Source organism: Eurypyga helias, unplaced genomic scaffold (assembly GCF_000690775.1).
Source record: "Eurypyga helias isolate BGI_N326 unplaced genomic scaffold, ASM69077v1 scaffold392, whole genome shotgun sequence".
In the NCBI taxonomy this organism is placed as follows: Eukaryota; Metazoa; Chordata; class Aves; order Eurypygiformes; family Eurypygidae; genus Eurypyga; species Eurypyga helias.
This window is the reverse complement of record NW_010236384.1, coordinates 1101-14628: the sequence shown is the minus strand read 5'-3', so window position 1 is coordinate 14628 and position 13528 is coordinate 1101. Positions and strand designations below refer to the sequence as shown.

At 39.8% G+C, this 13528-nt stretch overlaps 1 protein-coding gene across 1 annotated transcript in view; it reads left to right on the top strand.

Annotated features, from left to right (window-relative positions):
• Positions 1–13272, top strand: part of OSBPL3 (oxysterol binding protein-like 3) — a gene marked incomplete at its 3' end in the record, with an annotated part of 31424 nt that extends 18152 nt beyond the window's left edge. The window contains exons 10-15 of the mRNA XM_010147042.1: positions 740–870; positions 4027–4134; positions 6966–7100; positions 7766–7859; positions 10900–11150; positions 13135–13272. Coding sequence (XP_010145344.1) covers positions 740–870; positions 4027–4134; positions 6966–7100; positions 7766–7859; positions 10900–11150; positions 13135–13272 — 857 coding nt within the window. The remainder of the gene's footprint in view (positions 1–739; positions 871–4026; positions 4135–6965; positions 7101–7765; positions 7860–10899; positions 11151–13134) is intronic.
• Between the last annotated feature and the right edge of the window lie 256 nt (positions 13273–13528).

Sequence of the window (13528 nt, the reverse complement as noted above, 5' to 3'; positions counted from 1 at the left end):
TTTTTATTCCGTGTTGCTAAAGAAATGACTAAATGTCTTAAAAGTGAAAAAATAAGAAAAGTGCATTTCCCCTTTAAAAATCTAGTGATTTTAAAATTGCATGATCTGTTGTCTGATTTGAAAGTTTTCAGGCTGGTAATACTGGCTCAGGAAGGAGTGGATGTAGCAGTGTAACGTCCACAACACTAAATCATCTAACAAGCTGAAATGTCTTTATCCCCGAAAGAGATAACAAAACTCAGCACCACAGTTGACTTGCTTGTGGGGAAACTACTAACCCTATAGCTGTGGCACAGTATGTGTTATAGCTGCTTTTTAATTATTTTTTCCTATTTAATTTTTTCTTCTTCCCTCTCTTCTTCCTCACTGGAATTCTTAAAAGGAATATGGAGTAGAGTCATGACCATCTGAAGAGTCAAGCTAATTGGGGAACAAAAGAAAGTGAAGAGCAGATGTGGTTAGTTAGCTTTGTTGCCATCTGTCACAAGTAATCAGAGTAATTTTGACTGTGGCTAATATAGTCAACACAGTAGCATTCACCACCATAAACATTTCTCCTACTAAAAAATCTACCCTATAACCTTGATTAATATTACTTGGTTTTAGTAACCCACCCTGGATCTCTCAACCTAAATTCTTGTTTCTGTCACCATAAACGATGCTTCATTGAAGTTTTACATGATTGGTATGTATACAATTGATAGGTGGTTTTAACTGTCATTTTACAAAATGGTTCTAGTTTACTTCACCTTGAGGTCAGCTTTCAGCACCATTTCTACAGAGAGAGAAAAGCTGAAGCAGATGCTGGAGCACGATGCATCCTCGTCTCCATCTACGCAAATAGTTGGCTTGAAGAATGCCTTAACATCCGTAAGTGCCACGCTGAAGTTCTGTGAGCTTTGTTTGTCGTCAGACCCTGCTTTTGTGTTTTACAGTAGTTAATTTCTGGGTTTTTATGTCTGTTTCGTGCTAGAATGTGAAGTATTGAGGCATAGTAAGTTATTATATATGGTGTTTTTCAAGGACTGTTTCCTAAATGTTAAAAGTAATGTGAAATTACTGAAGTTTGATAGATAGATTTAGACAAATAGTAAAATCTGTATCATTTGATGTTAAATATCAGAGGGCTGCTCTGTGATAATGAGTCTACATTCTCTCAAAACATATGCTCTGTTTAAACACTTAGTTCTGGTAGGTTGTGGGTTTTCTTTTCCTTTTTTTTTTTTTTCCTAAACAGCACTCCAGTATTCATTGTATGACGACATAAAATCAGTGTGAGAGTAGTGGCTGAAAGCACCCAGCTGGCCCTTCTAATGCACTGGAGCTTCACCATGCTGCACCAAGACATATTTATACTGACTTCCAACCTTAATTATCTGTTACTCACCTAAAAGCAGCAGCGGAGCTGTTAGGGCAGTCGTCTTAATGACAAAATGTGCTCTTTAAAAAGATGAGGGTTTTTGGTTGATGTGGTTTTAGTAAATAGTGGATACCAGAACTTTCAGGTTGGTCATGTTTGAATATGTCAACCAAATAATGATCTGATTTCAGAGCAGGGAGGGCCACCATTACCATGGTCTTAAAATTTCAGTGTTTGTTATAAATTCCTAATCAGAGCCAGGCATGACTGTCTGGCATTGATAAATGTGATCTAGACAATTTTAGAATTATTTCAATATGAAAACTTCCCATTTCTTTACAGGATCATAGAATTGTTTGGATTGGAAGGGACCTTAAAGACCATCTAGTTCCAACCCCCCTGCCATGGGCAGGGACACCTTCCACTAGACCAGGTTGCTCAAAGCCTCATCCAACCTGGCCTTGAACACTTCCAGGGATGGGGCATCCACAGCTTCTCTGGGCAACCTGTGCCAGTGCCTCACCACCCTCTCCGTGAAGAACAACTCCCTGATAATCTGATCTAAATCTCCCCGCTTTCAATTTAAACCCATTACCCCTTGTCCTGTCACTACAGGCCCTTGTAAAAAGTCCCCTCCCAGTTTCCTTGTAGCCCCTTCAGGTACAGGAAGGCTGCAATAAGGTCTCCCCGGAGCCTTCTCTTCTCCAGGCTGAACAAGCCCAACTCTCTCAGCCTGTCCCCAAAGCAGAGGTGCTCCAGCCCTCATGCCTCTTTGCCTAGAGGTGTAGTACTTGGAGAAAGCTGAAACCTGTTGCGTAGTAATTATATTCACCCACTTACACTTCTTCGGGTTTGGCTTTCAGGTGTTCTACTTCTGATATTTGAATAGGTGACTTATTTTACCAGTGTTATTAGCCTACCCTTTTATATCAAAAAATCCATTTTAAGATTTCTGAACTCAATGAACAGCACATTTTTTTTCCTGAGCAATGAAATTCTCTTGTCCATCCTCATCTTCTAAATGTCTTTTTAAAAAGTCATGCTCTTAGGTCTTATCTGATACTTAATAATCCTTCTGTGGCCCATTCAGAAGTGATCTGTGAACCTTGGCAGTTTCAGCAGAAGTTAACACCTATGGGAGAGCTATTCTTAGCCCAGATACCGACAAAAGTTTTTTCAGCCTGTAGAGCCGAGATCCTGTGGGAAAAAGGAATAAGCTTCTTTCAAAGACATATGGAAGCACAGATGTGATAAACTTGACATATTTCTAAGCTTCCTTGCAAGAGGGTCCTGCGTTGGTGACTTTGACTTGGTGTTTGTTGTTGTTTGTTACTCACGTACAGAAAACAAACTGAAATGAACAGTCAGACTCACAGTTTGAAAGCTATCAAACATAAGTCAGTCTTGCTCTCGTCAGCCTGGCAGGGGAAGAAAAGTAACAGACTTAAAGTGGATAAAACACCACAGAACTAGCATCTCTGCCTCTGCTTTTTTCTCATTGAGAGAGTATCCCTGACCTATGCACAGTCTAAGACAAGCAAATACAGAATGGGGAAAAGGACAATATTTTTATTGTGGGTAGGAAGAAGAAAATAGAAGGAAGAAAACACTTTGTAGCAAACAATGAAAATTGGAAGATGCTATTACAGGAAAGCTCTGTAAATTCTTTGCTGCACTTATTTGATGTTGTAGGTATAGCACAGTCCTATCCACTTGAACTCTTGACACAGAAGTGATATATGCCTGTATGGCATATTCAGACAACACATATGTAAAGCCAGAAAATACTTTCTCCCCTCCACCATCACTTTGAGCTTACTGTCTTTCCTGCCCTCAAGATGTCTTATTTCCAACAAAAATTACTGTCAGAATCAGAAACATTTGTGCACAAAGTGGATGTGTAAACACCAGGGTTCTCCAGATCCTAGTATTGATCCAGATCACCGAAGTGGGCAGTAAGTCTTCAGTATTGTTCCAAAATCAGTAACCTAATCTTTTTTTTCAGTGATGTTTTCACTGCAGTCAGGGTTGCATTCTCTTTGTACAAGTCTGCTCTAACAGACATGTGTCCATCAGATGTGCCCAGCTTGAGTAAATAACATGTAACAAATTTGAGTTTGCAGTAGAGGCTTTTTATTCTGATCATTGCCACTATAAGCTGATAGGACATAAATTGTAGCTGTACCTGTCCGAATTTGTCTTATTTCTCTGTCAGTGGAAGGTAAAGGGAACTGTCAGTATGCCAGGCTGATGGAAAAATGAAATGGGTTTAGATGTAGCAAGAGCAAGAATAGATGTTGAAAGAGGCTAGGTTGGAGATAGGGGTGAAGGAAGGGAGCTTGAAAAGAAAAAATATGCACAAAATTTATTTATGACTTATCAAATAACCTTGCAAAACCTGGTAACTTGAAATATCCCTGCCATCTTTGCGTAGTTTTTCCAATTATGTGTCTTTTCCCTTGCACTGAACAAAAAGAGTTTTGAGAGGTACGGAACAAGGTTTGAAGCATTTATAACAAATGATTTGCTGAAGCAGTAACAAATCATGTAATGGTGGTGCTTTATACTGCACTTTAAATAGTCTTTGCCCCTTTTTACACAATAAAGTCACGTTCCAGTTAGTTGAGAGAACTTTATATCCCCAATATTTTTGTTAAATATTCCAGGCAATAGCACAAAACACAGATCTTAAAGACCGGTTACGCAGAATACATGCCGAATCTATGATCCTTGATTCAGCATCTAATGCAAAATCAAGTCCAGATTTGGTAAAGGTGGGTATGGATTTCCTCTTTCAGTGATGTCTCTTCCTCAAGCCCCTACATCTAGACAGTGCTGCGTAGCTGCATCTTGTCCTGTTCCTCATGTCTTCCCGGTGGTGTATTGTGTTAGTATAAACAAGTCTGGTTTCATGGTTATGAGTCATTTCTGGTGATGTATTTGTGTAATATTTGATGGCAAAGACTTCCCTTGTGAGCAGTTTTGCTGAGCACACTTCCATTGCTTTTTGCTCCTGTCTCCTGGTGTTCTCCCTCGACTCCTGCCTGCTTCCCATTCAGCATGAGCAGAGCTGCAGCCTTGTTATCCTCATGCTACCGTTTCTCTCTCCCTTGTTAACTTTCAAGTTCTGTACCTTCTGTTGCCTGTCTAAATATTGTTAGCTCAGAACGCTGGCTATCAGTGTGGCTTGTTTAGAAGAACTATAAGAGATTTCCATGAAAGGCTCAAAGAAATGAGATGTACAAGAGCCCTTTCAACTGTTCGGTTTCCTTCGTGTGAAGCCAGGGACCCTTCTGCACACCCAGTTAACCAGCTTGAGACGTACTGATGTTCTGACAGTTTTTTGGCTTGATGCAGAATGCATGTGATTGTGGTGTATTTATAGGTCTAGGAGTTAATGGTGCTGGTGAGGGAAGCAAGAAATGTGTTATTTCTGATGGATTTTCCTAAGTGTTAACTTACACAGAAATGTCTGATGTGCTTGTAGTATAAATATTTCATTAAAACTTGAGTGGATGCGACATCGGGGGTTTTATATAACTTATTATTTCCTTTTATTTTTAAAGACAGTTTAGTCACTCCATCTGTTCACTTCTGGTTTAGTTCTGTTTTAGCAGAGCTGTGTTTTGGTCATATTTAGTTGGGTGGTGGCTTGTTTTTGGTTTGTTTGTTTGTTTTCTTTAAGGTAGTTGATCATTCTAATGCCTCTTGCTTTTAGTCCCCTGAGAATTTGCACAGCACTTAAACTGCCATCCCCAGACAAGCATTAATGCATTGGGGTTTAATTTCAGGAGTTCTTTATTTTCTTATTTCCTGAAGGTCCTTGCAATGACAATGAGTTATTGCTGAAACTTGTTCTAGGCACTATATATATACACACACCAAAAATAGCTTTCAAATGGTCCTTTAGAGGTTTCATTCACAAATTCCCTCTGGCATGGTTTGGGATGGAACTTTGGGATGAAATCACTTATTCTGGAGAAGTTTCCTTTTAGATTTGTCTGAGGACTGTGATACAGTAGTGCTGCTGTGAGGAGGACAGGGTTGCTGCACAAAACTTGGCTCTAAATGCTGCATCTGAATGGTAGACCTGTGAAAATTGAAGCAGTATAAACTAGTATCTCAGGCCTTTGAATAAGGTAGAAGTTTAGTTTGTCTCTTGGGCAGTTTATGTTGTAATTTATCATGCCAGAGTGGGAACATGAAAGAAGACCACGTGGAACTCTTATGTGGTAGATACAGAAACCTGCTGTTCTTTTATGAGACTTTCCTGCTCACTTTCCTTCTCAGATTCAAAATAGTATTGGAAACAATCCCAGTAGCAATGCTTATGTGTATAAGATGTTTTTTTCACTTGTAAGCTAGTGTAACTGCCTTCCCACAGAAGAGGCAATATTGAGGTTTCCTCTTTTCTTGCTGCTTTATCAGAAGTATCTATTTAAAAAAAAAAGTGTCTTGTATGGTAACAGTTTGGTTTGTTACCATGTCACCACTATCAGCACGTACTGAATAACATCCCATACTATAGTGAAATCTACCAGCAGGAAAGCTTTGAAAGAAGATTTGTCAGTTTGATTATAGACTTGTCATACTGTTCATGATTTGTTCTGAAAGTAAAACACTACAATTCCTGCAAAATTATGACAAGATAGTCGTGGGTGCAAGTTAGTAAAGCATCTCATGCAGAAAAGCTTGAAGGCAGCTAATAAACTCCTTCGGGCCAGCCCTTTTCCTTAGCATTGGTTAGTAGGGAAAACAATAGTGCACAACCTTCTCCAACTTCTCTACTGCATCCATAAAATGAACGAAGTCGCACTGGTCACCCCACCTTTGCTAGGCCACTTTTTGGAACTCTGCTTACAGCAGCGACCTTCAGAGCTTCCATGGGAGGAGTAGCCGAGACCTCGGTGGCAATCAAACGTGCCTGCAGCAGCAAAAGCCAGGTTACTTACGTAGCTTTGATAATATCCTGGGTTTGGTTAACATGGAGCTGTCTCAGGTGCGGATATGAAGGAAAGCGCTCTGTGGAAAATTGGCTAGTAGCAGGAGAGCTAGGAAAGCATTGCTGTTATATAGAAAGCAACTTTGCCCGTCTGTTTTGTATGCCGCTGCACTGGGAGGAAAAGACTAATTCATTTGCTAAGATCAGAAGGGAATGTGAATCTAGGATGTAATATGAAGAGATGGGATTTTTGTTCTTTTGGGGGCTTTTTGAAGATATGCTTGTGTATATCTGGCTAAATCACTCATATATCAAAGCATTTTTACTTTATTTCCCTTTTGTTGTTTGTTTTTTAAGGGCAGAGTACATACAGTGCCATAACTGCTTTACAGACTACGCATTGCTGGGGTTTTTTTTTCCTCCTTTTTTCTTCTTCTCTTTGCTCTGTTCTACTTTAGTTTCAGATCCCTCTGAAACACATGCTACCTTTCACTAAATTGGAGAGGAGCATGTGCAACCCTCTCGCAGTATTTTACAATTAAATAAAGTTTAAACTTTAAAAAAAAAAAGTAACTTAAAGCCCTTTAAGTTACATGACTATGGAATTGCATGCATGAATGCTATTTGTGGTACTTCTCTGAAAACTTTATTTCTTTTAAACAGGAAAATTCAAGAGAAGAAAGCAGAGGTCTTGTTCACCAGGTCTCCAATGAAAGCAGGCTGTCCGTAGCTGACTCTCTCACAGAATTTTTTGATGCACAAGAAGTCCTACTATCTGCTAGCTCTTCAGAGAATGAGGTCTGAGCATTAAGATTGGCATCATTCTCATGTCGTTTATCTGCTATTTGACATGCAGTGTTTGAGTGCTAACTGTGCGTCAGATGACCGCCAGAAAATGACAGTTTTCAAAACATTTAGAAATTAATGTGCTGCGTGTATTTCCTTGTTGTCATTTTCTCTTCACAGTAAAAGGTAACAGTTATCATGAAGAAGTCTCACATGCGTGCTGAGGCAAACGGCAGTTGGGTAGCGAGTACGCAGGTACTGCGTATATTGTCCTGCCTGCCTTCAGTCATTGTACAGGTGCTTAAGAAATTGTATCATAGGAATATATATTCATACCTGCCCTTGTGGTACCTGTACGTACCCTGGGCCCGATGTCATGCCTAGTGAAATCTCAGACTTCAGGAAAAACCTTGGCTTTTGATAGCTGCCTTAGCGGTGGGGCCAAGATGAATCATGTCTCCACTAAAAGACTATCTGAATTTTCAATGATGGTGATCTCTCCCAAACTTAATTCTGTCTTCTTAGGACTTCTTAGTACTTTCCTGTAATATTGATACTCAGCTTAAACAGTTCAAATCTATTAAAATAATAACGGCAGCTAGAGGTGACATTTCACGTGCCTATGAGGTTATTTTAATGAGTGACGTATCTTGCTTCTTTCCCCACCGCACACTCAGGCATCAGATGATGACTCATATGTAAGCGATATCAGTGATAATGTCTCAGAAGATAACCTCAGCAATGACATGGAGAATGAAAGACAAACTTTAGGTAAGTTCAGTGACTTACATACCATGTTTGGGGAATTTTCTGTGTTTCTTTTTGTTTGGGATTTTTTTTTCCTTCTCTTCATAGAATTAATTTGAAATTGCAGGTTTTAAGATGCAAACAGCCTGGGGTTTTTGTTCTCTTATAGCCTCAGATTGGTTTTAAACAGCACATTCTGGCTAATCTGATTAACAGGGCCCAGGTACCATTCATTAAGCAGGATGGTGGTTCTGTATCAGCAGAGAAACACCTATTTTCTTGGCTTCTTTGATGCAACCCCCATTACTTTTCATTTCCTTTCATGCCCACAGGACTTGGAAAAGTAGCAAGACCTGGCTGCTTTCTTTTTTTCACAAAGTGATTTTCTTCTTGTCACACTGGTTTTTTAGTCTGTGTTTTAAAAACACATTCAGAGTTCTGTTGTTTTCAGCAAAACTTAGAAGTTCAAAGGAATATGAGAATAATTATGCACTGGCAGGCCTGGTGTATGACCATAAGGATTTTTTTTTTTTAATGTTTTGATCATGATAGTCTTGTTAGGGAGAAGAATTGGTCATAACAGACTAACTGACTTTTTGTGCCTTCAGCTCCTTTCAGTTAAGCTCAGTGTTCTTCCCACTCTGTCAATGTATTTTTATCTTCAAAACTGCTGAACAGTTGTTTCTTACTAGCAGCTGTTTCCTGATCATCTCCAAGGACCAGTGAATCCCTAGGAACTGGGGTAGTTTGAAATGCCTGGAGATCTGTTGTATTCTGTAACTGTTTAAAAATTAAGTTTGGTTGGTTGGTTTTGGGGTTTGTTTGGTTGGGGTTTTTTTGTTTGTTTTCTTGTGTTTGGGTTTTTTTTTTTTTAAGGTAGGAAGGAATACAGATTAATTAATCTCATGATCTGTCTGGACCTTAGAAAACTTAGTGTGGCCGCTCATCTTCTTGTAACAAAGAGTGTTACAGAAGCTCTTCTGTGTTAGCAGCACCTCCACATGCTTCTGCTACCTGCTATTTCTGTGCTTTGGGCAGCCTGCCACCCCCATGAATAGCTAACTGGATGTCTTTTTCCTAGAGGGCTTTAGCTGAAGCATAAATTGTGGGATTATGATAACATCCTCTGGCCTCTGTAATGTAGAAGGTCAGACCAGATGATGATAATGGTCCAGCCTGGCCTTAAAAGTCATTGAGTGTAGCTGGAGGTCAGATGTCTTAATCTCCTTCAGTATTGTGGCTGGCCATTTGTCACAGCTCTTGCAAACCAGAACTGCATGGGCTTTTCTTTTCATGGAGTGCAGGCAAACTGCACTGTACAGAAAAATTGGCATCTGAATATCTCAGTTATTGCTCTACTCAGTTTTATCACTGATTTACCCTAATTAATGGGCTAGTCTAGAAAATGTAGTTCAGTCACTTAGTATTCTGCTTTTAATCAGGAACTGTCAAAGGACATAGCCAAATCCCATTTCAGAGAGCTCTTTTGAACTAGGTTAAGTTTTTAGCATTTGCATCTTTCCAGATGTCTCATCATTCCTGAGGTATCTAAGGGAACATCCTTCTTTTTGACCTCTTCTGATAGTAAATAAATTCTTCCAAGAGAGAAGTATAGGATCCAACCTCTTAACAGTATAATTGTTGCGGGTAGATGTTTTTGATTCATAGTGCCCATGCCATTTTTATGCAAACACAGAGTGATAGGCAGTAGGCTGCGGTCATATGAGATACCAGGACTTTTAGTTTGTGAGTGGCAGGAAAGATGGAAACTTCTTCCTCCAGACTTTGAGGCTGCTAAGTACACCTGAAAACCTCCATCTGAGGCGTGGGCTAGCATGCATGGCAGTGATGGAGACGTTAGCCCTTGTGGTTGCCTGTACTTGCCACTGTTGGAAGCGGTGCTGATCTCGTGCCAGTGGACCAGCAGAGGAAATACTGGTTGAAACTGTGCATTTAAGGGCAGTGATTCTTCGAGCATGTGCAGAGCACAGGAAAGATGTGCTGCCCAGTGCTGGCTTAATTCCTCCGAGACAAAGCTGTATGAGGGCTGTCAGATGAGGATAGGGGTTGACAGACTGGGGCTGTACCTGAATGTCTCCAAAGGGTAACTGATTCTAGGTCAGGAGCTCCCTAGGTGCTTCTAAAGGCATGTAAAGATAAAATATGTTTTTGTAGTGGCAACCACATTCCTCTCTGAAACAAGATTGATGTGCAGCTAAGCAGTGTAGTCACTTCAGACTAGTGCCTGTTGCAGAAGCTTGTAGATCTAGTTTGATCATGCCACATGTCGTTTCATGGCACGCTTAAAACTTTATCCTGTTCCGATTGCTTTGGCATAGCAACGCAGGCCTCAGCTGTCCACATCAAGGATTCTTGACACAAGTCCTTTTTCTTTATCGTCAGCAAACCCATAGCTCCACAGCTGCTTCAGGTTTCCACCTTTAAAATAAGCCATTTCTCCACCAACATACAGGAGTGTCTGAAAGCTAACATCATGGACATTTTTTAAATGCTAAGCACTATGGGGAGCACTGCAGAAAAACCTGTGTGTAAATCTGTGGTGCAGTAAATTTCTCTGGTAGGAGAATTCAAAAAAGTGGGAAAAGACAGGTAGGAGTTGTTGTTATGCTTGGATCTGTAAAGTTACGCCTTGCCTTCTGAGAAATGTCAACTTAATTGAAGCTCTGTCAAGGAGGGAGGTTTTATGTCACTTAAACATGTAGGAATCCATCTCTGTTACAAATAAGATAGTTATAGTATTTCCTCTTTCAAAATCAGTGGAAAGTTAAGCTTTTCTTTAAGCTTTAAAGGAAAGGAAGGCAATTTTTAATGCACATTTTGTAGCTGGCATTTACCTCAGTTAACCCAAAGAAAGTGAAATCTTGTTCTTAATTTTATAGTTTTTATAACAGGCTATCTTCAAGTGAAATACTTGAATGAATTGTGAGGGTGGAAGGAAGGTTTGCCAGAAAAAAAGATGGTTGCATTCTAGTGTGTGTTTACAAAGGGGATAAAACTAAGTAAACAGTAAATTGATTTGTTCTGCCACTTCCTTTCTTTTCAGACTGTATTTCAGAAAGTGAAATTGGATGCAATTCTAAACGGAGAACATGTTTACCAGCTCCGTGTCCTAATACGAGTAACATCAGCCTGTGGAATATCCTGAGAAATAACATTGGAAAGGATCTCTCCAAAGTGGCCATGCCTGTTGAGTTAAATGAGCCACTTAACACCCTTCAGCGTCTCTGCGAGGAGCTGGAGTACAGTGAGCTCCTAGATAAAGCAGCGCATACCCCTAACCCCTTTGAACGGATGGTAAATATGTCATTACAAATACTTAGTAAGAGTCAATATAATTAGAATAGAGTAAATGTAAAAACAATCTGCCAAAGAAATGAAGATGTTCTGTTCCATTTTTCTTTTTCTCCCAGCTGAGAGAGGCAGACTCCCCAAACGTGTGTGTACATACTTACCTACCCACGGTTTTTGACTCTTCTGCATAATTTCTGTTGCCTTGTCAGGAAGCCTGTCCTGCAAGGTTAAACAAAGAAGTAGTTTAGTTCTGTTTTGCAGCTCTTACTCTGTAAGATTAAAACTTTACAGCAAAAGGGGGGGAGGTGGAACTAATATACTTCCCTCTTGAGTGTGAAAGCTACAATATATTGTTTTTAACGACGCCTAACCTGGTTACACATTTGTGCACAGAGGATGCTGGATCTTCCAGCCCTACACCACTGCGATATCTTTATATTAACTAAATGATCTCCATTTGTTTCACTAACTGGTTTTGTGAAGTTTTGGGATTGATCCAAAATGTTCAGGATCTCAAAACTGGGCAATATTAATGTATGTTGGGTGCAATAATGGTGTCATCTTCTGCCAGTGCAGAACACTGAATTCAGCATTTGGCAAAAGAACAAGAGAAAAATGCATTTCAGTTGTTCTGCTTCCAGGTGCACAAGAGCCACTTAATATGTAAGCCCATAAATAAAGGATTAAAAGGTCTCTAACTTCTCTTAAATGGAAGCTATAGATTGTCCCTTAAACTGAATTAAGCCTTTGCAACGTAATATATCTAACATCAAAATGAGGTTATTAATAAATGTAAATAGTCATGTTATAAATACTGTTTGCAAAGCCTCTTGCCATTCTGACACTCTGCAAGGGTTACAATTTAGGGTCTGCTCTCAGGATGGAGGGTGCAGTTATTAACTAGGGTTTTAGGTGCGTAACTTGTTTTGTTTTCTTGAGAACATATGTTAAAAGGAAAAGGAAATGAGCAATAGTTGTTCATGTGGGAGTGAAAAGAAGTTTTTTCCCTTCTTCCCACACCCAAGCATCTGGAAATTACCTCAGAATGGCGTATTCTTTGCCTTTGAGAAATTCCTGAGGCAAAATTAATGCTAGCTGTGGGTAGTAATTGCAGTAGTTCATAAAATAGCCATTCTGAAGTGGATTAAGTTTCTGAAATTGTGAAAGGAGACCGTCTACACTTTCAGAAGATGAGGAAAAGGGAATGAAAAGGGAGAAAAAAGAGATCTGAACCAAACTGCCTTATATTCTAATTCCTCAGGTTTGGGGGTGAATTATGCTTGAGTTGACTGCAAAAATTTCGAAGGGTTACCTGTGTCTTAATCATAAGCAATAACAGTTTCATGGTTAGGTAATAGCACACAGTAGGTAAGAGGCAACTAAATTCAGACTGCATTAGAAATAGCAAACTTGGTGAAATCTAATACTCTTGTGCCATGTTTAGGAAGAGGATAGTTGATTGATCATGGAATCACAGACCATAACTATAAAAAACAGTTTTAATACAAAATCTAACAGTGATTTTTAACTTCTAACTCTGCTTTGAACTGTGTTGCGGAATGCTAAACTGTTTCAAACAGTTTTCAGAAATGCTATTTTCAGTTGATGAAATTTGCAGTGTTTGACCCTAATAACTCCATCCCTGGACTGCTGACTAGCTCTGAAAACGGAATAGTTCTCTAAGCTAGTGACCTGGAGACGCTCAGAAGCCGCCTGGACTTGTTCCTGTGTGATCTACTCTGGATGATCCTGCTCTGGCAGGGGGGTTGGACTAGATGATCTCTAGAGGTCCCTTCCAACCCCTACCACTCTGTGACTCTGTGAGCTAGTGTTTAACTTGCAGGAGGCATGCATGTTTGTAGTCTGCAAGGATAGGAAAAATACAGACCTTCTTTCTTCCTTTCTTCTGTTAAATCAGAATGTATAGCAAAACTGTGCATGGCTGTGGTAAATTAATTAATCAAAATTCCGCATATGTTATTCCCAGGTGTATATAGCTGCATTTGCAGTCTCTGCGTATGCATCCAGTTACTACCGAGCTGGAAGTAAGCCGTTTAATCCTGTGCTTGGAGAAACCTATGAATGTATTCGCGAAGATAAGGGTTTCCAGTTCTTTGCAGAACAGGTACTGTATGCTGCAACCCTTAGATTTACTACTTGATGCACTGCTTAATTCTAAATGCATGGCTAGAATCCTCTGGAATTAGGTAGAATACTAAATTACTTTACATAACCTGAGGCCAGCAAAACTCAAGAGACGCTGCAGAATTATAAATTAAGGAAATTGCTTTTTGAGGAAAGTCTGCGAACTCTGGGATGGAGCATGGCAGCCCGCAGCTGACACTCGAAAAGCAAAGGCTGGCAGGCTGCCTACTACAGTA